At 38.0% G+C, this 24,024-nt stretch overlaps 1 protein-coding gene across 2 annotated transcripts in view; it reads left to right on the top strand.

Moving 5' to 3' along the window:
* TBC1D19 (TBC1 domain family member 19) overlaps positions 1–24,024 on the top strand; it is a gene marked incomplete at its 3' end in the record, with an annotated part of 58,858 nt that overhangs the window by 22,728 nt on the left and 12,106 nt on the right. For both annotated transcript variants that reach the window (XM_081998971.1, XM_081998970.1), the window contains 6 exons: positions 948–1,058; positions 2,398–2,470; positions 3,260–3,298; positions 5,799–5,911; positions 14,178–14,252; positions 14,733–14,795. In XM_081998971.1, the coding sequence (XP_081855097.1) occupies positions 948–1,058; positions 2,398–2,470; positions 3,260–3,298; positions 5,799–5,911; positions 14,178–14,252; positions 14,733–14,795 (474 nt within the window). The remainder of the gene's footprint in view (positions 1–947; positions 1,059–2,397; positions 2,471–3,259; positions 3,299–5,798; positions 5,912–14,177; positions 14,253–14,732; positions 14,796–24,024) is intronic.

Here is a 24,024-nt window from a genome sequence, read left to right as displayed (position 1 = left end):
CTATACTAACAGCCAAGTTGTGTATTTAATTTTGAATGTGTAAACAAATCCATCTTCACTTTAGCCTTATCCAGTGATCCTCATGGTCACTCTCTTTTTCTTTTATACTGTTTTCTTTCCAGAGTTTGCAGTTTCTTGCATTAATCTTTTAATTTACAAGTCTGAGAGTGAGGTTATATGGTATTAGAATACTTACACAACTGAAAAATGTAGAGGTAGGATGTTGTGGAATAATTTCATAAGAGCTGAAAACTCTTCTTAGAAAGAATCCTTGCCAGCTCAGCATTATAATATCAAAATCTATATCTATGGAATAACAGTATGTAAGAGACTGTAAATTCCTATATAGATCACAATTACTTATCTTGCATTATGATTCATTGTCCCTTAAATTTTATCCTTACTTAGGGTTTTAAATTCTGTAATTTTATATTTTCTTAAGCAAAAGAAAATATTTTTGTGTATTGTTATTTTGTAAGAAGTTATTTTAGTAGCAAATTATGTAGAACTTGAAAGATTGAAAGCTACATAAAATTGCCAGTATAAGAATATGGATAAAAATTCTTCCATAAAAAAGTAATACTGAAGAATATCCTGAGTATTGTACCCATCAGAAATATACTCTTGGCATTCAAATAGCTTTGAGGAAGTCAAATTTAGTCAAGACATTACAATGTAGTCAGCACTTAATCAAAAATTATTTCTGCTTTATTTCATAACTTGAGTTTACTTTTCAAAGTAGAATATGTTTGCTTACTTAAAAATTTGGCACCTTTTTACTTTGAAAATGTTGAGATATAATTTGATAATGTTGGCTTATATATGTGATAGTTGCAGGAAATGGTTTTATGCTGAATGTATTGTTTGTAATACTGATGATGTTAAGAAGAATTCTGAATGTAAATTTCTGAATATACACAAGGAGTTACAGAGCTACCATTTTTAAGGTACTGATGAATCTTCGAAACCCAAATTATGAAAATGGAGAACAGCCTAGTTTCAGAAATCATTTGGGACTGATTCAGGTTCCTCTAAAAGTTAAGGATATTCCAGAATTGGTAAGTATATTTTTTTCTTATGAAAGATTTCTGTAAGAATTATTTTGCCTTGCTAATGAATAAGATTCTAAACAATAAGGAAGAATATTAGTGTCTTGAAATGAAAAGTTTCTCATTTCGAGAGTGAAAATCAATCTAAATATGTAGTTAAAACACTGAGCATAAAAAAGTTTTATGAAAAGACAGTTTTAATGAAAAGTAAAACATAAACAGGAATTTATCTGCCAGTAGGAAAGTTTTAATTTTATGTCTCACAGGTTTGATTTGTGCTAAAAATATACTTCTCTACATGTTACTCTCTTTTTTTTCTGTACAAGAAACTTTAAATATGTAGTTTATCTTAATTCTACAGTTTTATCTGACACTGTACAAGATCAGTAACCTGACAATCAGCTTCTGATTTTCTTCTCAAAGTAATTTTAAATCCCTTTATTGTCAGATTGCAAATGAGAGGAAATGCTTGGATACTAGTGTTGTCCCAAATATGGGTTCTTCCACCTGGTGTGTAGAGAGCCGAGATATTTGCTTTTATTCCAAATCTGTGCAGAGTTGGGTGCTAGGTGGTAGGTCCACAAAGCTAGCACGCCTCAGTTAACAGAGAATATTTATACACTTAGAGCAACAGTTATCAGTATTTTTTAAAAGTTGGCTCCGTTACCGTTGTTCCCGTTGGTTCTCACAAGCCTCATCTCCACGTAAAGTCACAGCATCCTCCTTTCCTAGGCATGCTCTGTGAGGAAGAGGCTTTTGTGAGGAGGGGGCTTTCCCCGCCCAGGGGGAGGTTTCTATTATGCCAATTATATGTTAATTAGATGTTGATTAGGATAGTTCACTCAAGGTTCTGTAGTTGTGTTCCTTTTGTGATTTTCTTGTTCCTTCCCTCAAGGTTGCACCTTGTTAACCGCTCACAGAGACTAAACAGTACCCCCAGCTTAATTCCTTGCATACCTTCAACACTAGTATTATAACTGGAAAATATGAGAGCTCCTCTTAATGCTTCACCGATAAGGCTCTTGAAGATTTTATGCTAGTAGAAAAACTTGCACCTGGGTTGAAAAAGAGCTGGGAATTAGAGGTCCTTAACCTGATCTTTCTTTCACCTTATTACAATTCAGGTGTAGCTGATAGATGACATGAAAACTGGGGCCTATAAGTAAAACTAGAGTAAGAATTGATGTGAGATTCTTCTCTTTAAAAACCTGTATTTCATATGCATGCATTTAAAAGAACTACATTTGGTTTAGAAAATAGTCACATTAAGCCTTTCAGAAGAAATCTCTAGTGATTTAGAGAATTAAACAGCGTTAATTACTGCTTTATGGTTTTGTTTCTTTTTCAGAAAGAAGACTTCAGTGAACTAGGCTTAAATATAGGACAGCTGGGTATTGATGATTCAGCACAAGTGCCTCCTGGTTAGCTACTGCTGTTTTTCAGTCATTTAAAATAGAACTCTAATGAGTAGAATATTTCGCAATTATCAAGTAATTTGTATATTTTTTCCACAGTGAACCATAAATATTTGATTATAGTGTTTTTTCTTAGTAAAATATAGCTAATAACATAGAAAACATTGCAAGGCGTCATGAAGGTCAAATTTGGAGAATATTTAAAATCATCACCTTAAGTTGAAAATATGTCAATTTCTGTGTGTTTGAACACTTCAGGATCTGGAGAACAAAATTACCTGTCTTATTATCAATAAATGTTAAGCCAGCTAACAGATAGGCATATATACAAACATCTTTTAAGTAACTGTCTTTAAGAAAAATTACATAAAATATCCATACATTAATATTCAGTATCTTAAATAGTGCTTAATTTCTGTTGGTTTTCCATGTATGCATTTATTGATGTAGAAACAGGTTTTAAAATGGTCTTTCCATATAAAAGTGGAAAACACTATAGTATCAAGTGATTTTTGTTTTTAAATCAAAACTTACCTAATTGAAAGTCTAGGTTCATGTAGTGTAGTGCTGCTTTGGTATTTGTGTCCTTCAGACAAGAAAAAATTCTGTAGTATTATTTTTTTCTTAGTTTTTTAAAAAGAACATTGATGCTGATGCAGGTTAATTTTTAGTGAAATTAGCAGTAAGAATTAGCTGAATGTAATGGTGTGTAGTAAAAATATAAAATACATTACTAGCTGGAGTATCTTTTTTTATTTATTTTTTGCCATTCTTTTCTATTTCTTTATTTTCTAGAGTTCTTTGAAAATGAACATATACGTGTTGGACAGAAAGGTATGGATCTGTTTTCATCTGTAATAAACTGTGAGTAGTTAGGAATGCATTTAGTAAATTTCTATCTATCTCAATTAAATGTACGTCTTAGAATTTTAAGAATTTAGACAGACTAACACAAAGCATTGTCAGTAATACCACTGTAATTTAGACAGAGACAGTAATACCATTGTAATTCAGACAGAGACAGAAAAACAAGCATTTGCAGTCTACCAGATAAATAGCTCTGCCAATATTTTATTAAAAATGAAATAGGAAGCATAGAGACATAACTTTTTGGTGATAACTTAACTTATGCCACTACTGAATTTCATTTCAAAATCAAAAGACTCTGGACTCCCTTCTCTGCACACACAGTTCTCATTAGTGTAACGGGATTTATGTCTGTGCGTCAGAACAGTCTTTTTAATGGTTATTTGCAGTTGCAGAACTCGCTAAATATTGCAATACTTAGCCACTATGGAAAATGCACTCATTTATCTCTGTGCACTGCTTTTTCTGAAGAAGTTTGGGGTGGGGGTTGTAGCTTAAGAAACAACCTACAAAAGAAAGGGAAAGATAAAGGAAATAATTTATTAGCTGAAGTTTGCTTATAGAAGAAACGTACAAGGAATGTTTGAAATCCATCAATATCTGCTCCTTACTCTCTTGTGATTCCTGCTAAACATTATCACCATCAAAGAAAAAAACAGAGTGGTTACCATCCCAAAAGTCTTCCATCCTTTTTTTTTTTTGGTTGTAGTAACAAAACAGTGACCTTTTCTTCTTATGTCTCCTTTTGCAGTCCTCTTTCTATCCCTCATCATCTGTTTTCTGGTCCAAGAGCAACTCATTAGGGTACAGTCCATCTCTCTGTTCTTTTCCTGTTCTTCCAAATAAATTCCCCATTCAGACTTCCTGAGCAGTCATTCAACTCTACAATGTCATTCTTACTCCTCATCTCTTCTCTGTTTGGAGCAGCCTCTATTACATGGATTGTCTTAGCTTTTCCTATATGCAAAGCCACAAAATTTTGTAAAAATGTAAGAATCTTGACCGTAAACTGAAATCTCAGTTCATTCAGTGGAAATCCTACTGCATGCTCTGTTGGGTGTTGATTTTGACTTTTGTTGCCACTGATGTATTGATTTTGCTTTTATATTAGATGTATTGCCAAGTCTGAGGAATTTTATGTCTAGTATTTAGTAAAACCCATCTTGCATATAGCAAAACTACATTTTAATACTTTATGTCTTAGTAAAAAAAAATAGGAAAACACTCATGGACACTGAGATGAATCACAGTCTTTTCTAAAGTTTTGTGGGCAATGTAGGAATGTTTTGGGTTTTTTTCTTTTTGCCCTCTTTGTTTAGGAAAAAAGGATCACACACCACCTGTGTTAGAGCTCTGCAGGTTAAACAGAAAAATGGCAGACTGGTCTATTCAGTATTTAAGAAGAGAGGAAGGAGAGAGGAATCAATTAAATAGATATATAATCCCAAACCTCATCCTTCTAAGTCATGTCAGGGCAGATATTGTGAGTATGGAATTTAGTGAAATTTAGAAAAGCAAGTTGTTTCTGAGAGACTTCAGAAAAATCAGAGGGTACGGATTTGGAAACTTCTGACTACCAGTACAACACCTATCTAATGTCTAGATAATCTCACAGAAATATTCTCTCAACTTTCTCTCTGTTGTGAAAGACATTTCAGGTATGAGCATACAGTTAATCACATAACCTTGATGGGAAACAACACTTCTACCAGATTAGGATAGTTAAAGATGCATGTGTCTCAAGTTTATAGATTTAAGTAAGGAATGAGATAATCTGCTCTAAGGTAGGTACAGTACTGTATTCAGGATGAGGCCCTTGGGACAGAGTAGCATAAATCTTCACCACAATGACCTATCTAAGCAAACCTGTCAACAGTAGAGTATTTGTTTTATGTCAATCCGAAGCAAAACCAAAATCTTTTGAGAAAGAAAGTATCCTCCAGAGTACATATACCAATAATGAGAGAACATGACAGTACACACTGAAATGGAAGATTTTTGCCCCACAGTTATCTGTGAAGATATTTATATAGTTAACATAAAAATAGGGGAGACTCAAAAAAACCAGAATGAGTGGCAATCTCCTATTTGAACTGAGATACTGCTCATAGCTAAACAGGAGTATTTTTGTGGCTATATACGGCTGCTTGTTCTGCTTGACGCCAGCATAATAGCTACAACTAGCCTTGATATAGTCATAGATGCATACTAAGAGGATACATACTAAGTGTTATTTTATGACAGAAGGTAGTACAGCCTTGCTTATTAATACCAATTGCCTTATTTCACATGGAACTACTTCAAAATTGCATTGTGGAAACCAGACCTTTTAGATATTTTCCCATTAGCTAATGCTTACAGCATGGTAAACCAGTTTGTAAAGTTAAAAATTAAAGTATTTGATAATTTGATAAACTTTGGAAGTCTTAAAACTACATCGATTCATTACCTGCTTTGTTTCTTGCAGTTTTAGCAGAGCAAGATAGTGCTGCAGCTCAACAATATGTTCGTCAAGGATGTCCAACAGCACTCCGAGCTGACCTGTGGGCCCTCATTCTCAATATTTCTAATCAGCCAGAGGTAAGGAGCAAAGTGAGAGTAAAAGATGAAGATGAGTTGAAAACACAAAAGTGCAAGCACGTATCTTCTAGCGATCTTTTTCCAAAATAGAAATGCTCTACTGAGTTGTCACAGAAACTGATAAACATTTTATGAGAAATATGTCAATGTCTGTAAAAAAACCTCCATGCTGTGGTGAAGTCTTTTAGGCTCTTCCCTAATTTTTTAACAGATACATGAGCAAACTACTGTAGAACAAACTATTCAATTCATCTGTCTAGCTCCTGAGTTTTTCCTATATGGTGCTGACTTTTTCAGAAGCGGACAAGAAAAAAGTCCTGGAAGGAAGACTGAACCTCTCTTATCTTTGCTAAGTTTTAGAAAGAGAAGATGCGCTATACCTTTTGCCTGGCTATTTGAACCTGTTGTCATATGCATGCACATATCTTGTAAATTGCATATACTCTACAAATGTACAATCAAAAAGACATAAAAAGGAACTAGTAAGATGTGAATTGTTTTCATACTCCCTTGTACAGCAGCAGTTTTTCATAGCACTTTATATTTGACGCAAGTCCTCAACAATGAAATCTTTTGCAGTATCCGGAGCCATACTATAGTCTAAATAACTAATATATCGTAAACATTTAAGTCCCTATTTAAATCTTTGCAGAATTGTGAATGCTTCAATGCAAGGCTTTTATTGCAATGAAAAATAGCATGCATACTTGTAAATTTGCTCACAAATGTAAGAATTTTACAATATTTCATATCCCTTGAGGATGTAGCCATTTTCTTGTAATACAGGGGCTCTGATTGGTAACTACATAGTACAATCATAAAATCTTGCCCTTAAAAACAAATGTAAATCCTGTTCATTGGCAGCTTACCTAACGAGTTGAAGTAATTTGGTCTGGTATTAGAATTACTTAGTTTATTCCTTTTTGAAAAGACAAAATAGGGTTTTGTTTCTAGTAAATAAAAGGTTGAATTTTCTGTAGAAGAAAGAGCTGTTGAAATAATAACGAAATATTATACATTTTACTTACCATGCTCAACACTAAATTTAAGTTATTTTAAGTTATCAGGATAGCTTGACTTTTAGAAGTCTTTTCTTTATGAGAGCAGGAATATTAGAGGTGTGGAATTAAGGTTGTTGGTTACATTGTGTCTGTTTATATTCTGTTAAATGCTGCATGCTCTAAAAGCATTTTTATCTTAATGTGGAAGATTAAATAATTGAATAAAAAAGACAGGTATTCTGTTTTGATTACTGAAAGTCAAAATAATAATCAGAAAAATGATGAAATAATTCATTTTATGTTAATGTAAAGCATGAGTTGTTATGGAAATGGATCTATTAAAATCCATTTCCTGAAATTCACACGGACAATTTTCAACAGTTACCCTTTTTAAAGAGGAACAAGCTACATCTGTCTATTAATATATTTGTCAGTCACACTCTTAGGTCCTTTAAAAGTTAACTCTAGTTTATAGTTGTTTTTAATATGTGTTTATATTATGCACAAAGTGTGACTATTTTAGGCATTCTCTAGAGGTTAGTCTCTGCTGTGCGGTTATTAACTCAATGTACTGTTAAGTTAGCTAGAGAACAGTACTTTAGCTATTTGATCACAAGTGCTTATGTATGTGCCTTTAATGTGTAACATGATAATTCAACTAGGGCAGCTTGTTGACATAACATTTTACCTTGAGATAACTTTCTACACGCTTAGCAAACGATACTCATCAACTATAGATGAAGAAGAAAAGTAAACTATGTATGCATACGGTATTCTGAGATTCAGCGCAGTAGACATTCTCCTTTAGGAGACATTCTACAGGGTCCAGAGCCTTGAGACTGAACTGAATAGACTGTGTGCCGGGAATTATTGGTGAGACAATATTTTGTGATGATGCTGAAAGAACTCTAGAAAGATGAGGATAAGTGGCTAGAAAATGGTAACGATTACACCAAGAAAAAGTGTTAAGTAAGGATGGATGAAGTGATGCAGAGTGCGAATTTGTCACTACTTTGAAATAAAGGATTGGAAAATAGCAAAATAGAAAATCGCACTCTCTCCCCACAAAGAACAGAAATTATCAAGTCTGTGGACATGATATACTATGTTGGAGAAAATTATCTAAGCTAGTGATGTAAGTGCATATGAATATTTTTCTATCATGCTAAACTGAAACTGTATCTTCTAATGTAATAGCTATTGGAGCCTTTTATCTTATTTTCCAAGACTATTTTTGCATAGCGTAGTATAGTATTTGTTATCCTGGGCTCTAAGTTACAGTTGTTCTACAGACTGAGTACTAAAAATATAAATGCACTAAAAGGACAGGCTTTCTGACTGAGACCTAGCAGACTGCTCGTAGATCAGGCAGGATAACACATGGGTGACTATAGCTATGTTATAAGCTGAATGTCCATAGTTCATTTTAAGCATTGCCTTTACTAGTGTTCCACAGAAGTAAGGCTGTAACTACTGCCAAAATGTTAACACTCTTGAGACATTCTTCTTGTAAATACTGAATACACTGCTTTATTTTTCGTAAAGTATAGCAAAGCAGTTTACATATACATGTAGCTTTTTATGATCTGCTGTATTTCATATAGACTTCATTGATTTATCTAACACTTCTTTTCTCTACCTCTTGTGTACTGTTTCTCTACTGGAGTTGAATTGTGTGGTTGCAGAGATTTCTTGCTGTAATATTTCTGATTTGCAGTTTAGGCTATATTAGATTTATAGCTATATGAATCTGTAACTCACAAGGACCATGAATTTCCTTTCTTTAATGTAAAACATTATGAGGGTTTGGTGTGGGCAGCCTTGTGTGCATTAGCATCCAATATGGTTGTTTGGAAAATTTTATGCAGTAAAGCTCAGCCTCTGTATAAAGCTAATATACAAACAAGCAAGGGATGATACTAGCAATCTAACGTCGCAATTGTAAAAATGATAAACTGTAAGCTCTATATGCAGGGTTGTTTAGAAATGTGTAAACACATTGCCTGGCAATGAATTGTTTATTAGTTTTCATTTGTAATGGTACACTTTAGAGAAACTGTGTTAAAAGAGCATTTTTAAGGCAGCAAAGTCAAACATCTAAGAGCTGAACAGTGTCGCAGTTAATATTGTCTGTGCAAACAGCCCAATTTGCTGTATATATATATTTTATCGTATGATCTTAAATCACACAATGACAGTTTTTTCCTGTGGGTTGTCTGCCTCATTGGTTGCACAAAATGGATGGCACACACTTACTGAGAATCTGTTTAATATTTGTTTTTCCTTCTGCTCGGTCTGTTACCCTATTGTTTATTCACTGCATGCTATTCAAGCAGTGTTTAGAAATAAAAATTGTTCATTACCTTGTAGGTGCTTTTTTTCCTCTCTAATTTTGTTGAGTTAATGGGTTGAAAATAAATCTTCATTCTGAAAATTCCAGCATGCAGAAATTAGTAATGCTTTGCTTTACGACAGCTTTTACTGAATGTAATTTCCTAGGTTTAAAAACTTAATAAATAGGCAAGGTGGTAAGTTAATAATGGAGCATTATGTAACTCTCTGCCTTACCAGAAGGATTTTTTTAGGTTAGGATCAGTAGCGTAGGGCACCCACAGTACAATTCAAACAGCAGAGAAGCCAGTAGCAGTAACGGGCTGCCATCATCTTTAACTGGGGAAGGATCTGCTTTACAAGTAGATTTCACAGGTGTCTGGTAAAAGGTGAATAAGCTTTGGATCCTCTTCAAGGATTTGCCAGGAGGAACTTTCTTTAAATCTTTTGTCCATTATATTATTATGTAATCTGATTAGTTTTTTGTTCTATACTTGTTTCTGGTACTTCTGTTCCAAAATCTCCAGTTCACCTACTTAATGCTGACTGCCATTCTTTAGGCTTCATCCATTTCCCACAAATCTTAGTGTTTCCTTTCTAGACTTCCCAGTGTCATTCTTTCTTCATATTCCTAGTTCTGTGCTTCACCCACCCATTTCTTGTATTTGATTTGAGAGGCAAGTATAGATTGTGCAATCACATAATGAGCGTACCCTAAAAATGGATCATGAGCTGCCGACAGGTCAGCAGTGAGAGTGCAGCTCCAGTGTCAGCGGCTTCCTGACAGGCCACAGGTGGACTGTGCCTGTGCAGAGGCTGCTGAGTAAACCAAACCTTAATTTCAAGGAAGATGAATCACCAGATTCTGGTTAAATTAGCTTTGCTGGGCACTGCTGAAAGATACTGTTCTCTCTTGCCTATGAGCTACTTTCAGAGCTCCCTTTTCTTTATGCCCTCAAGTGAATACAATATGAGTTTTTGGGTGGAAATTTTGGTATGTGGCTTCGTAAGGTCAAGAGGGCTGGGCACTGCAATCCTGAAATGTACTTTGTGTCAACTTGGTAAGATGAGTATGTTTGGAGCTCCAGTATAAAAAAAATATATAATTTTGAAAAAAGCTACAGTCTATATAAAAATGCAACACATTTTTAAAAAGGAAGTTTACAAATCAAGGTTACATCAGGACTTGGCAGACAGAGAAGAAGGTTGAATCAGATTAAAATGGTAAGATTTTGGCTTTATAACTGAAAACATTTTAGGCTAAGAAACGTACCACATTTTGGATGCTCCTGAAACTTGGTGGTAGTCAGTTGTGTCATCTCGAGGAAGAAATGCAGCCAATAAAATAGTAAAATGAGACTTGAATCTTTTTTGAAGCCCGAGTGAAGCTCTTAAAAACATTCCTCACTGTGTGAGGAAAAACTGATCACCAAGCAAGAGAGTCATGTGGCTTGAAAGTAAATCTGTGACCAGTTTTGTTTATGATTCAGATATAAGGAATAAATTTATCAATACAGCATGAATCACAAACCTCTTGTCTCACAAAGAGGCATGGGCAAGATCCTCTTGTAGTCAAGTTGTGGCTGAAAAAATGGCGTGATTCCCAAGCTCAGACTTCATTTTGCATCACAACAATCACAATTTAAGAGAAAATGAATGACAAGTAATGAGTTAACGTCTTTATTCCTGGATTCGTTATGATTGTTTTTGCCTTACAGGTCCCTTTTCAATAATTTCTGGTTTGTTTCCTAAACTTTTTCTTATGAGTTCTAGTTCAGATGGACCGCTTGTACTTCTCGTCTTTTTACTAAATTATCGAACTGTTAAAATATTTAAGTATTGTTTTACTCTGCAAATATTTGCAATGTAAATTTGCTATTCATTTTTTTCAGGGTAGACTTTTGAATTGTGTTTGAAATTTTAGTTCATGCTGATATTACAATAGCAACAGCAAATGGTCTTTCATTTTCTGAGAAATGACCAAGCTGGCCTAGTGGGTTTTTTTAAGAGCAAAGGAGAAACTATGATTTCTGAAAAAAGAAAAGGTGATGAACTGTGACTGTTTTCATTTACAAATCATATTGAGGAAAGTATTGAACTGAATTATAAAGAACTTGCATTCAGTTTCTGCAAGTTGCTGAAGAATCTGAGCCCGGTTGTTCTTGCTTTTAAGACAGTGCCCTAAATATCAGGTTGCTTATTCTTACCACCTTTTAAATTGCTTTAATTGCTTGCAACAAATTAAGGAGGAAAATTTGGAAGGATATATATTTCATAAATTGTACATCCTATTGGTTAAGGCTAAGTAATTCATATCTCTGTTCTAACTCAGACAGTACTTGCCCTGTGTTCTAATAAGTAGATTGTTTTCTGAAATCAGTACACAAATCTGAAGGGTGGGCAATGGAAAGTTTCTACACTTTTGCTTTGCTAAAACAAAAAGAAATGTTATAAAATGGTTAAAATACATGTGTCATTCTGGATTAACAAATATCAAATCCTCTGTTCTGGTTAAACCTATTTAAATTTCTTTCAGCAGTTTTCTGTTTTTCTTCTGCGGAGAATACTGTTCACTGGCTATTGGCCTAAACTGTAATTTATGCATAATTACAATTAACATGATTCTTTACATTTCAATTAATAATGCAGTTGAATGAAGTCATAGGAGGCTGATTAAAAAATTAAGACATTAATAACATAACCATAATTCAGTATGATGCCATAAAAAAACCTGCACTGAAACTAGCACTCCAAACTCATTATGTCAGTACAGTTGAGCATCATTTATGAATCTTTTTTTTTCTTGTACAGAAATCTGTTCTTCATACATTCAAGTAATTCCTTCCATACCATGTCACTAAGTCTATTTTAAGTGTGAATAAATCAGCAGTAATTAAACTTAACACCAAGTTATTCTGACTGCTAAGACGAATGGACCATGTACTTAAGTGATTACTTTTTAGCTGTGGTTTTACAATAATTTTAATAATAACAGGAAAAACTATGGACTCTCTTAAGCAAATGTAAAACATAATTGTATGGCTTTCTAATTCAGGAAGGAGAAGGTTAGCACAAAACCCTGGGCTAGAGATAATGTTAACTTGTGGCTTGGAGCTATTGTGTGACCTCAGGTGAAACTATTTTAAGAAGAAAACTTGTTTCTGCATATAAATTTAAAGTGTGCTTTATATATGTGTAGCAAAAGATTACTCCCTTCATACAGCTTTCATCTCCCGCTTTCAAACAGCCTTTTGCAATTGTTCAAGGCAGTTCTAGAGAACTAAATACTAGGAAGTGATAACAGGCAACCATGAGGTTATTAGAATCCCTTTCTCAAGTTACAGGAGATTAGTAGTTGCATTATCTAGTACCCTTGTAGCCATGGCTTTCATTGTACTATTTCTTAAGCAGAAATACGTGTACAACAGAAACAGTTAATCATGCAGTCTGCTTAGCATGAAAAAGAAATTTGTTTGTTTTTTTGTATTAGCTCCTTCTGTTCTAATATATGCAGTCATTTTAGATGGCAAAAAAACCTTTAGACATTATTCATTTGGCAGTGTTATGCTTAATTAGACTACAGTATTTATGCTCAAAATTGTGACTTGAATATTAGAGTAGTTCTCTGTAGCTTTTAGGAACAGAATGCTACATTCATACTGCAAATAATTTACATTTAGTAAGTATTTATGACTGATCCTTTGTAAAGAAATAGTGTAGTATTTATACCTCCTTTTTTATTTCTCAGAAAGAAAAATGTAAATATTTCCCCTGTGGTAGTTATCAGTACTTAATAAATACAGCTTTTGTCCTCATTTCAACTTAACAGTTTAATAATATATTAATTCTAATAGTTTCTAAGTGTATACTCTTCACTGCTTCTTGGTTTTGGATTAATACAAAGAACAGTTACAATGTTCCCTAGCCTTATCTTAATTTTTTTTTTCCATTCTCTCCCTCTCAAAATTTCATCTTATTTCCTATTTGTTCTTTAAATACTTACTCCAGACTTACCCTTTTTACGAAGAGTAAATCATCAGAGTAAACTGCAAATCAGCAGTAAATTTTATGTAAATCTTGGAATATACAAGTATTTTTGTGTGGTGTCCATAGAGACACATTGAAATCAAAATAGTTTTCTGAAGTGGGAAGGAGCTTTGGGACTGCTGATTTAGTTTATGAATTGTTTCAAAATCCATCTGAAACTGTTACTCAATTATAGGCATAATGGCAGAGAAGTATTTAGGGAAGGGATTTAGGAATTACATGATGATAGTGAGATATTTAATTCTTTTTTTCCTTTGCAAGCTCTTTCTAAGAAGAAAGGGATAGAATAAGCAAAAGCAGAGAAGTGGTTGTTCTAATTCTTCCCCACTGTTTCACCCTTCTGTAGACATTCAGGAAGTAACTGGAGTTTAAAAAAAGGTCTGAGTTCTTTGTATTCTTCACAGGTTTTTTTATATATTTATCACTTAATATTTTCACAAATTTAAACTATTTAGAGATTCATATTACATTAACATCAAATATTTACAGCAACTCACTAATGCTAGAAGATATGACAGAACCTGTTGGTGGAGAAGTGTATGAAAATAGAGGGTAACAAAAAAGCTTAATGATTTTAAGCACTGCAAAGGTTTTAGGTGTAGAGAGAACTAAGGTTGGAAGATAGGGATCTTTAGTTTGAACTAGTTCCTTCATTCTCATTTTATTAATTATCTAAAGGGGAGGTCATTTTATAATGTCTCAAATTTCTGCCTAATTTCTTAGGGTTAAACTAGAATAAACAGTGATAGAAAACTTCATAAATTTTGCAGTGGGCTTTTCAGCTGAATACGTGCTTTTTTTAAAAATTTGTTAAAATTGGCTTTGCTAGTTTAAATATAAGTTAAAGTTGTGTCTCAGACTGATGGTGATAATATTTTTAATTTTAGGATATCTTGTATTATGAACAGCTTAAGTCAAATGTGATTCAGCACGACCTTTTGGTTGACAGCCTGATTTACAAAGTAAGTAGTTCACTAAACAGTGATTAAGTGATTTATATATTCGTCACACTAATATCTTGTGTTTTTTAACAAAGAAAATGTGAGATGGTTTGGTTTTAAGGAGTGTAAGTATAATTAGTGTGAATTTATTACTGTAAACTCTCTCCTTTGTGCCTGTGTTGACTCCTGTGTAAGACATTTGTTTGAGTTGAGCCATTGAGTCATTAAAAAACCAGTAACTTTATTTGAAGGAATAACTAGTTTTACAAGGAAGAAAGCATTGGGGTCCTATTGCTTCCATTTTAGGTTTCAATAGTGAATACTTTAATCACCAAGTTAATATAACATTTTTAAATTTTCAAATATGGAATATATGGTTAACTACAGCTCTTCACGATTCAATGGTGAGACAGTGTCTTCTACCACTGTGTTAAGTTTAGCTTCTATGGGAGTCAGAAGAGATGTTTTCTGTCTTCAAACTGCTGTATTTTTTGATTACAGGATGTAAAGCTGACAGCAAGCAACGATGACTACTATTTTGTATTTGAGGATTATTTATATCAGGTATGTAATTTTTTTTTTTTCTTAGAAAAGCTAGAAAGTATACTCCTGTGGGACTATATTGTCTTTTCAGTAAGAACTGCCTTTGTGTTTCATGCGTAGGCAGAGTACAGTGGGACCGTAGACAGATGCATCTGTTTGCTGGATTACATATACTTTCCCTTATGAATAACAGTCTTGTACACTTAAACAGATTACGCAGGACAGGCTTCTAAAACTCCTACTCTGAAGGACCCTACACAATGTCTTTCCAATGCAGTAAGCCAGAAAGTAGTCAGCCATATTCTTCCCTGTCCTGGTTTCAGCCAGGATAGAGCTGGTTTTCCTCACAGAAGCTAGTGTGAGACTGTGTTTTGGATTTGGGATGAGGAACTGTTGATAATGTGCTGATGTTTTGGGTTGTTGCTGAGCCGTCAAGGACAGTCCAGCTTCTTGTGCTGGCCTGCCAGCGAGCAGGCTGGGGGTGCACGGGGAGCTGGGAGGGGACACAGCCGGGACAGCTGACCCAGACTGGCCAAAGAGATATTCCCTACCATACGACGTCATGCCCAGTACATAAACTGGAGTTGGCCGGGGGGGCGGAAATCGCTGCTCGGGGACGGGCTGTCGATCACGGGGCGGTGAGCAATTGCTGTATTGGGCATCACTTGTTCTTATACATTCCTTTGTTGGTATTATCATTATTGTTCCCTTCTTTCTTTCTGTCCTATTAAACCGTGTTTATCTCAACCCACGAGGTTTTTCCTAATTCTCTCCCCCGTCCCGCTGTGGGAGGGAGAGTGAGCGAGCGGCTGCGTGGTGCTTAGTTGCCGGCTGGGGCTAAACCACGACAGTCCTTTTTGGCGCCCAACGTGGGGCCCGAGGCTTGAGATAACAACGGTTGCAGGTCACAATATCAGTTTGATTTGCATCATGCTCTCATCTTTGCTGTACATGTTAAGGATCGGTGTTGGTTTCTGCAGGCTGCTGTACTCTGCAATGATTAGTAATGTCTCGCCTGTGAATTTTGTTTTTAGAGCACTGACCTTGAGCTTAATGTGGTATCATCTGAGCTCTGTACTAAAGCCGTTACTGTATTTTGGCTACAGTCTTGTGGAGACGATTAGCAATTATACTTCTGCCTCTGAAAGGTTTTTTATGGAGGAAATGCAGAATGGTACCTTTGATACCCTCTATCATAACATTTCCTCCTTCATCACAATAATTTTTCAGTATTTTGAACACCCTTGGCTGGTTAAAATACCTCTATTGCTACTTCTGGGGAACATGGTTTCAGTTTTGTCTAAGGTTAGCAAGCAGTTTAAGAATATCACCCGGAGATCTGCCCCAAGGCTGGATAGTTATGAATGGCAGGGTGTGTGGAACAGCATGGGCAAATGCCTGGGGCGGTGGGCACCTCCGGTGTTTTGGAGCTTCACTCCCGAACAAGTGCAGAATCCTGATAAACTAGCAGAATATCTGGAAGAAGTATGCTGTCAGCCTGGCAGCTCCAAGGAGACACAAATCATTGCAATGTGCTGGGGCCTGGCCCATGCCTACCGAACCCTATTTAACACTATGCAAAGGGGAGAGGGGCTCTCTGGGTCTGATGGCAATGTGGCAGGCACTGTGACTACTCCAACCCCTGTGGCAGGCACTGCCACTACTCCAACTCCCACGGCAGGCACTGCCACTACTCCAACCCCCACGGCGGGCACTGTAGCTACTCAGACTGTTGCAGCTGAACCAGAGGACCAGCCCATCCCGGTATCAGTTGCCCCTGTACAAAAGAAGAAATCTTGGAAGCGGAAGTCAGCTCGTTTAGTAAGGGAGGAGGAAGATCCTGCTAAGAAGGAGCCAGAGGAAGAGAGTGAGGAGGCAGAGTGCTCTGAAGCAGGGCCATCACAAGCACGGAAGAGGGAAGAGAGCGAGTCATCGCTTGAAGAGGAGGAAGAGGAAGAACTTATAAAAGAGACGGTAACTACCCGATCTCTATCCCTGAGTGAATTGCGAGATATGCGAAAGGATTTCAGCCGTCGTCCAGGTGAGCACATTGTCACCTGGCTGCTCCGATGCTGGGATAATGGGGCCAGTAGCCTGGAATTAGAGGGTAGGGAAGCCAAGCAGCTGGGATCCCTTTCTAGGGAAGGGGGCATTGACAAAGCAATTGGAAAAGGTGCACAAGTCCTCAGCCTCTGGAGACGACTCCTGTCAGGTGTGAAGGAAAGGTATCCCTTCAAGGAAGATGTTCTATGTCACCCAGGCAAGTGGACCACCATGGAGAAAGGTATCCAGTACCTGAGGGAGCTAGCGGTGCTGGAAGTGATTTATGGTGACTTGGACAATGGACAATCATCCAAAGATCCAGATGAAGTCAATTGCACGCAACCTATGTGGCGGAAGTTTGTACGGAGTGCACCATCATCATATGCCAACTCATTAGCAGTAATGGCCTGGAAGGACGGAGAGAGACCAACGGTGGATGAATTGGCTGGCCAACTCCGGCAATACGAAGAAAGTCTCTCTTCCTCCCTACGGGCCTGCGTCTCTGCTATAGAGAAACTGTCCTGAGAGTTCCGGCAATTCAAAGAGGATATGCCCTACCCTCCACCCATACGGACCAGTGTCTCAGCCATTAGGAGTAAGCGCTCTTCTGTTCAAGAGAGAAGATATAGAGGATACACACCACGAGCCACCCTGTGGTTTCAATTGCGTGACTACGGAGAGGACATGAGGAGGTGGGATGGAAAACCTACCTCGACCCTAGAGGCACGAGTACGCGAGCTGCAAGGAAAAACAATTACAAAAGGGGGTTCAGGTTCCTCGAGGAAAATCGTCGCTCCACTTTCCAGCGGGCAGCTTCCCAGAAAGAATAGAAGAGCTGATCTCACCTCTGATCCTCTTGAAGGGACTTCTGATTCCTATTTACAAGAAGTGGGTAACGAGTACTATGAGCAGGATTAGAGGGGCCCTGCCTCCAGCCAGGCGGAGGAGAGGGACAACCGAGTTTATTGGACTGTGTGGATTAGATGGCCTGGCACATCAGACCCACAGGAATATAAGGCTTTAGTGGACACCGGTGCACAATGTACCCTGATGCCATCAAGCCATATAGGGGCAGAACCCATCTGTATTTCTGGAGTGACAGGGGGATCCCAACAGCTGACTGTACTGGAGGCTGAAGTGAGCCTAACTGGGAATGAGTGGCAGAAGCACCCCATTGTGACTGGCCCGGAGGCTCCGTGCATCCTGGGCATAGACTACCTCAGCAGAGGGTATTTCAAGGACCCAAAAGGGTACCGGTGGGCTTTTGGTATAGCTGCCTTGGAGACGGAAGAAATTAAACAGCTGTCCACCTTGCCTGGTCTCTCAGAGGACCCTTCTGTGGTGGGGTTGCTCAGGGTCAAAGAACAACAGGTGCCGATCGCTACCACAACAGTGCACCGGCGGCAATATCGCACCAACAGAGACTCCCTGATCCCCATCCATGAGCTGATTCGTCGGCTGGAGAGCCAAGGAGTGATCAGCAAGACTCACTCACCCTTCAACAGCCCCATATGGCCAGTGCGGAAGTCTAATGGAGAGTGGAGACTGACAGTAGACTATCGTGGCCTGAATGAAGTCACGCCGCCACTGAGCGCTGCTGTGCCGGACATGCTAGAACTTCAATATGAACTGGAGTCAAAGGCAGCCAAGTGGTACGCCACCATTGATATTGCTAATGTGTTTTTCTCGATCCCTTTGGCGGCAGAGTGCAGGCCACAGTTTGCTTTCACTTGGAGAGGTGTCCAATACACCTGGAATCGACTTCCCCAGGGGTGGAAACACAGCCCTACCATTTGCCATGGGCTGATACAAACTGCACTGGAACAGGGTGAAGCTCCAGAGCATCTGCAATACATTGATGACATCATCGTATGGGGCAACACAGCAGAAGAAGTTTTCGAGAAAGGGAAGAAAATAATTCAAGTCCTTCTGAAAGCTGGTTTTGCTATAAAGCAAAGTAAAGTCAAGGGACCTGCACAAGAGATCCAGTTTTTAGGAATAAAATGGAAAGATGGACGTCGACAGATCCCAACGGATGTGATCAACAAAATAACAGCTATGTCTCCACCAACTAGCAAAAAAGAAACACAAGCATTTCTGGGTGTTGTGGGTTTCTGGAGAATGCATATTCCAAATTACAGTCTGATTGTAAGCCCTCTTTATCAAGTGACCCGGAAGAAGAACGATTTTAAATGGGGCCCTGAGCAACGACAAGCCTTCGAACAAATCAAACAGGAGATAGTTCATGCCGTAGCCCTTGGGCCAGTCCGGGCAGGACAAGATGTTAAAAATGTGCTCTACACGGCAGCCGGGGAGAATGGCCCTACCTGGAGTCTCTGGCAGAAGGCACCAGGAGAGACTCGAAGTCGACCTCTAGGGTTTTGGAGTCGAGGATATAGGGGATCTGAGTCCCGCTATACTCCAACTGAAAAGGAGATATTGGCGGCATATGAAGGAGTTCGAGCTGCCTCAGAAGTGGTTGGTACTGAAGTACAGCTCCTCCTGGCACCCCGACTGCCGGTGCTGGGCTGGATGTTCAAAGGGAGGGTCCCCTCTACGCATCATGCGACTGATGCTACGTGGAGTAAGTGGGTCGCGCTTATTACACAGCGGGCTCGAATAGGAAATCTTAATCGCCCGGGAATCTTGGAAGTGATCATGGACTGGCCAGAAGGCAAAGATTTTGGAATATCACCGGAAGAGGAGGTGGCGCGTGCTGAAGAGGCTCCACCATATAATGAACTGCCAGAGAACGAAAGGCAATATGCCCTGTTTACTGATGGGTCCTGTCGTATTGTAGGCAAACATCGAAGGTGGAAAGCTGCTGTATGGAGCCCTATACGACGAGTTGCAGAAGTGGCTGAAGGACAAGGTGAATCAAGTCAGTTTGCGGAGGTGAAAGCCATCCAGCTGGCTTTAGATATTGCTGAACGAGAAAAATGGCCAGTACTCTATCTTTATACTGACTCATGGATGGTAGCAAATGCTCTATGGGGGTGGCTGCAGCAATGGAAGCAGAGCAACTGGCAACGCAGAGGCAAGCCCATCTGGGCTGCTGAATTGTGGCAAGATATTGCTGCCCGACTAGAGAATCTTGTCATAAAAGTACGTCACGTAGATGCTCACGTACCCAAGAGTCGGGCCACCGAAGAACATCAAAACAACCATCAGGTGGATCAGGCTGCTAAGATTGAAGTGGCTCAGGTGGATCTGGACTGGCAACATAAGGGTGAATTATTTATAGCTCGGTGGGCCCATGACACCTCAGGCCATCAGGGAAGAGATGCAACATATAGATGGGCTCGGGATCGAGGGGTGGACCTGACCATGGATGCTATTGCACAGGTTATCCATGAATGTGAAACGTGTGCTGCGATCAAACAAGCCAAGCGGTTAAAGCCTCTCTGGTATGAAGGACGATGGTTGAAATATAAATATGGGGAGGCCTGGCAGATTGACTATATCACACTTCCACAAACTCGCCAAGGCAAGCGCTATGTGCTTACCATGGTGGAAGCAACCACTGGATGGCTGGAAACATACCCTGTGCCCCATGCCACCGCCCGGAACACTATCCTGGGCCTTGAAAAGCAAGTCTTATGGCGACATGGCACCCCCGAAAGAATTGAGTCAGACAATGGGACTCATTTCCGAAACAACCTCATAGACACCTGGGCCAAAGAGCACGGCATTGAGTGGGTGTATCATATCCCCTATCATGCACCAGCTTCCGGAAAAATTGAACGATACAACGGACTGTTAAAGACTACACTGAGAGCAATGGGTGATGGGACATTCAAAAATTGGGATAAACATTTAGCCAAAGCCACCTGGTTAGTCAACACTAGGGGATCTACTAATAGAGCCGGCCCTGCCCAATCAAAACTTCTACGTACTGTAGAAGGGGATAAAGTCCCTGTGGTGCATGTGAGAAACATGCTGGGGAAGACAGTCTGGGTTACTCCTGCATTAGGAAAAGGCAAACCCATTCGTGGGATTGCCTTTGCCCAGGGACCTGGGTGCACTTGGTGGGTAATGCGGAAGGATGGGGAAGTCCGATGTGTACCTCAAGGAGACTTGATTTTGGGTGAAAACAGTCAATGATTTGAATTGTATTATGTTAATTGTTCAGAATGACATTACTACTATGGCTGCTATCTACCATATCAATGGTATTATAGTAAGAATCACCCAGACTGATGAAGAATGAGCTTCACTGAAACCAAGCAACGTGCAGCAGTGATGAAACCAGAACTGGCTTCAGCAGCTTGCGCCCAACAAATCCCTCGAGATCGACATCTTCGACCTGCAGATCATGGACATGGACCGTGCCAGATGACAATCCAACACCACATACCATCTCCCCTGCCCTGAGAGACTGCTATGATGGATGAAGCCCAGAGTCATGGACTGACTGAACTCCATAGACATTTTAAGTGATGGCCCATGGACTAAGAGAGTGATATCTGTGTGTATATATTAAAGGACAGGAAGAGTAATAATGAATAATTGGAATGTATTGAAAAGTATAGGACCTGGGCATGACGTAAATGGTATGGAATAAGGGGTGGATACTGTCCTGGTTTCAGCCAGGATAGAGCTGGTTTTCCTCACAGAAGCTAGTGTGAGACTGTGTTTTGGATTTGGGATGAGGAACTGTTGATAATGTGCTGATGTTTTGGGTTGTTGCTGAGCCGTCAAGGACAGTCCAGCTTCTTGTGCTGGCCTGCCAGCGAGCAGGCTGGGGGTGCACGGGGAGCTGGGAGGGGACACAGCCGGGACAGCTGACCCAGACTGGCCAAAGAGATATTCCCTACCATACGACGTCATGCCCAGTACATAAACTGGAGTTGGCCGGGGGGGCGGAAATCGCTGCTCGGGGACGGGCTGTCGATCACGGGGCGGTGAGCAATTGCTGTATTGGGCATCACTTGTTCTTATACATTCCTTTGTTGGTATTATCATTATTGTTCCCTTCTTTCTTTCTGTCCTATTAAACCGTGTTTATCTCAACCCACGAGGTTTTTCCTAATTCTCTCCCCCGTCCCGCTGTGGGAGGGAGAGTGAGCGAGCGGCTGCGTGGTGCTTAGTTGCCGGCTGGGGCTAAACCACGACATTCCCCTTTCCAGCTTTGCAATAATAAAATGATTAACAGCTGTGACATACAGAGAAATTTAGTCTTGAGAAGTATATTCAGGGTTCCAATTTAAAAAATAATAACAATACTGCTTTACAGTGACCTACTGTAATAAGCATAAAATATATTGTATTGACATATTTTTTTAATTGAAGACATTGATTCTGAATAAGGTAGTGGTATGGTTACTTTTAGGATTGCTCCCATTCCAAAGCTGCTTCTAGCAATGGGGAACCCAGCTAATTTACAAAGAATTATCTTCATTGCTGCCTGTCAAATGCCCTTAAATAGAAGGAGATTACATTTACGAATTTCCTAATGTGTAGTTGATTGCAGTGTCAACATAAATGTCATGCAGCAAACTTACCATTTCCACAATGCTTTCAGTTTCATTAGTCACATCTGTTAGGTTAGACTTGCTTAATTTTTTCTTTTAAAGCAATGTGAAACTAAATGATTTCTTCTTTGATGGCAATATGTAAAACTGCTAGTAATTTAACTAAGCAAGAAACTCTCCTTAATGTGACTTAGTGAATATAGATATAAAAATATGCGTATTTAAGCATACTGTTCAATCCCGTCTACATATAGTAGTTTAGCATAATAAGCATTTAAACATTAACACTTAAAATTAAAACCTCATGAAATTATAGCCTTTTTTTACTTAAAAATAGTTACAATATTAAGATCTGTATCTGAATTATTGCTGAATTAAAATTTGAAAAGTGACTACATAATGACAATTCAAACTTTTTTATTTATTCACTAAAATACTTATATGTAGAAGTCTTTCTTGATTTAAGGGTCAAGATGGTCGTCTTTATTATAACATTATCTTCATCATGGGATGTGAAAGCCTCATTCTTATTTCTGCTTCATTCATTATGTAGACTACTAAGGCATATTAATTAGTCATTAACTGACCGTTCCAGTAGACACAGGATTATAATCTATGAAGGAGTATGAACTAGTATACAGTATAATTTTTTGTTTTAAGACCATCAGAAAGAGATATTGTTCATCATTCTCAATATATAGCGCAGTTGAATATTTTAATTTTCCATCTATCTCTATTAACTAAAAGAATTATTACAGAATAAAAATCATAAAAAGGCTAAACTATACTTGGTAATTTGAAGGACAGTCATAAAAAATCTTTGAAAAATTAAGTTGCTAGTTCTACTGCAAGGCTTTGAGGCAAAGAATGTATCAAACTTCCAATTAATAGTTGCTCTAGTTTTGTTTGGTACTTTGTGGTATTTTTCAGACTCTTTTCTAAAAGAAAGTTATCCATTTTCCTTGATAATATTCTCTGGCAACCTAATTTGAAAATGCTGCCAAATGATTTTGCTCTATGGCCCCTGGAAAAATTCTACAGTCTGATACAGAATATTATTTATTGATTTCATATGATAACTGGAATTAAATATTGGCTAAGTAAAGTAGGTAATGAAAATGTTACTTTAAACCACAGAAATTATTTTTATGTTTTCACGGGGTTCATGGGGTTTTTTTTCATGACTGGTTACTGCCTCTAAGTTTTATGAGTCTGAGCAGAGTGGGGCATTTGTCTATGTATTACTTAACAGACAAAGCATTCATCAAAACCAGAAAATTTGGGCATAAAATAACAATGAGGATATTTGGCTGGATTATTGGTACTTCTTTCATAGCATGCAATCCTTTTTGGGAAGTACACTGTGAAACGATGTAATTTATTTCATTTAATATCTTTGCTTTCATTATCTCAAAGTTTACATGTTTTTATTACTTCTTTGTAACTATTGAAATAGAATACAATTACTTTTAATATAGTAATTTCTTTTTTACAATAGCTTTGGCTTTGTTTTTTTCTCAGTTCTTTCAATTCAGTAGCTTTCTTTTCCATTTTGATTATAAATATTCAATAGTTTGCCAAACACTTCTGTACTTAAAAAGTACAAAAAATTGTGTCGTCGTTTTCTTTAGCATTATCATTTGTGTGAACGAGAAAATACATGAATTAATAAATTTGTAAATTCATTATTTCAGGCCAGAGGTTCAATTTGAATACTGTAGTCTTACATCCTG

Source organism: Phaethon aethereus, assembly GCF_964289735.1.
Source record: "Phaethon aethereus genome assembly, chromosome: 4".
In the NCBI taxonomy this organism is placed as follows: Eukaryota; Metazoa; Chordata; class Aves; order Phaethontiformes; family Phaethontidae; genus Phaethon; species Phaethon aethereus.
The sequence above is the reverse complement of the archived record's forward strand: the minus strand, read 5'-3'. Positions and strand labels throughout refer to the sequence as shown.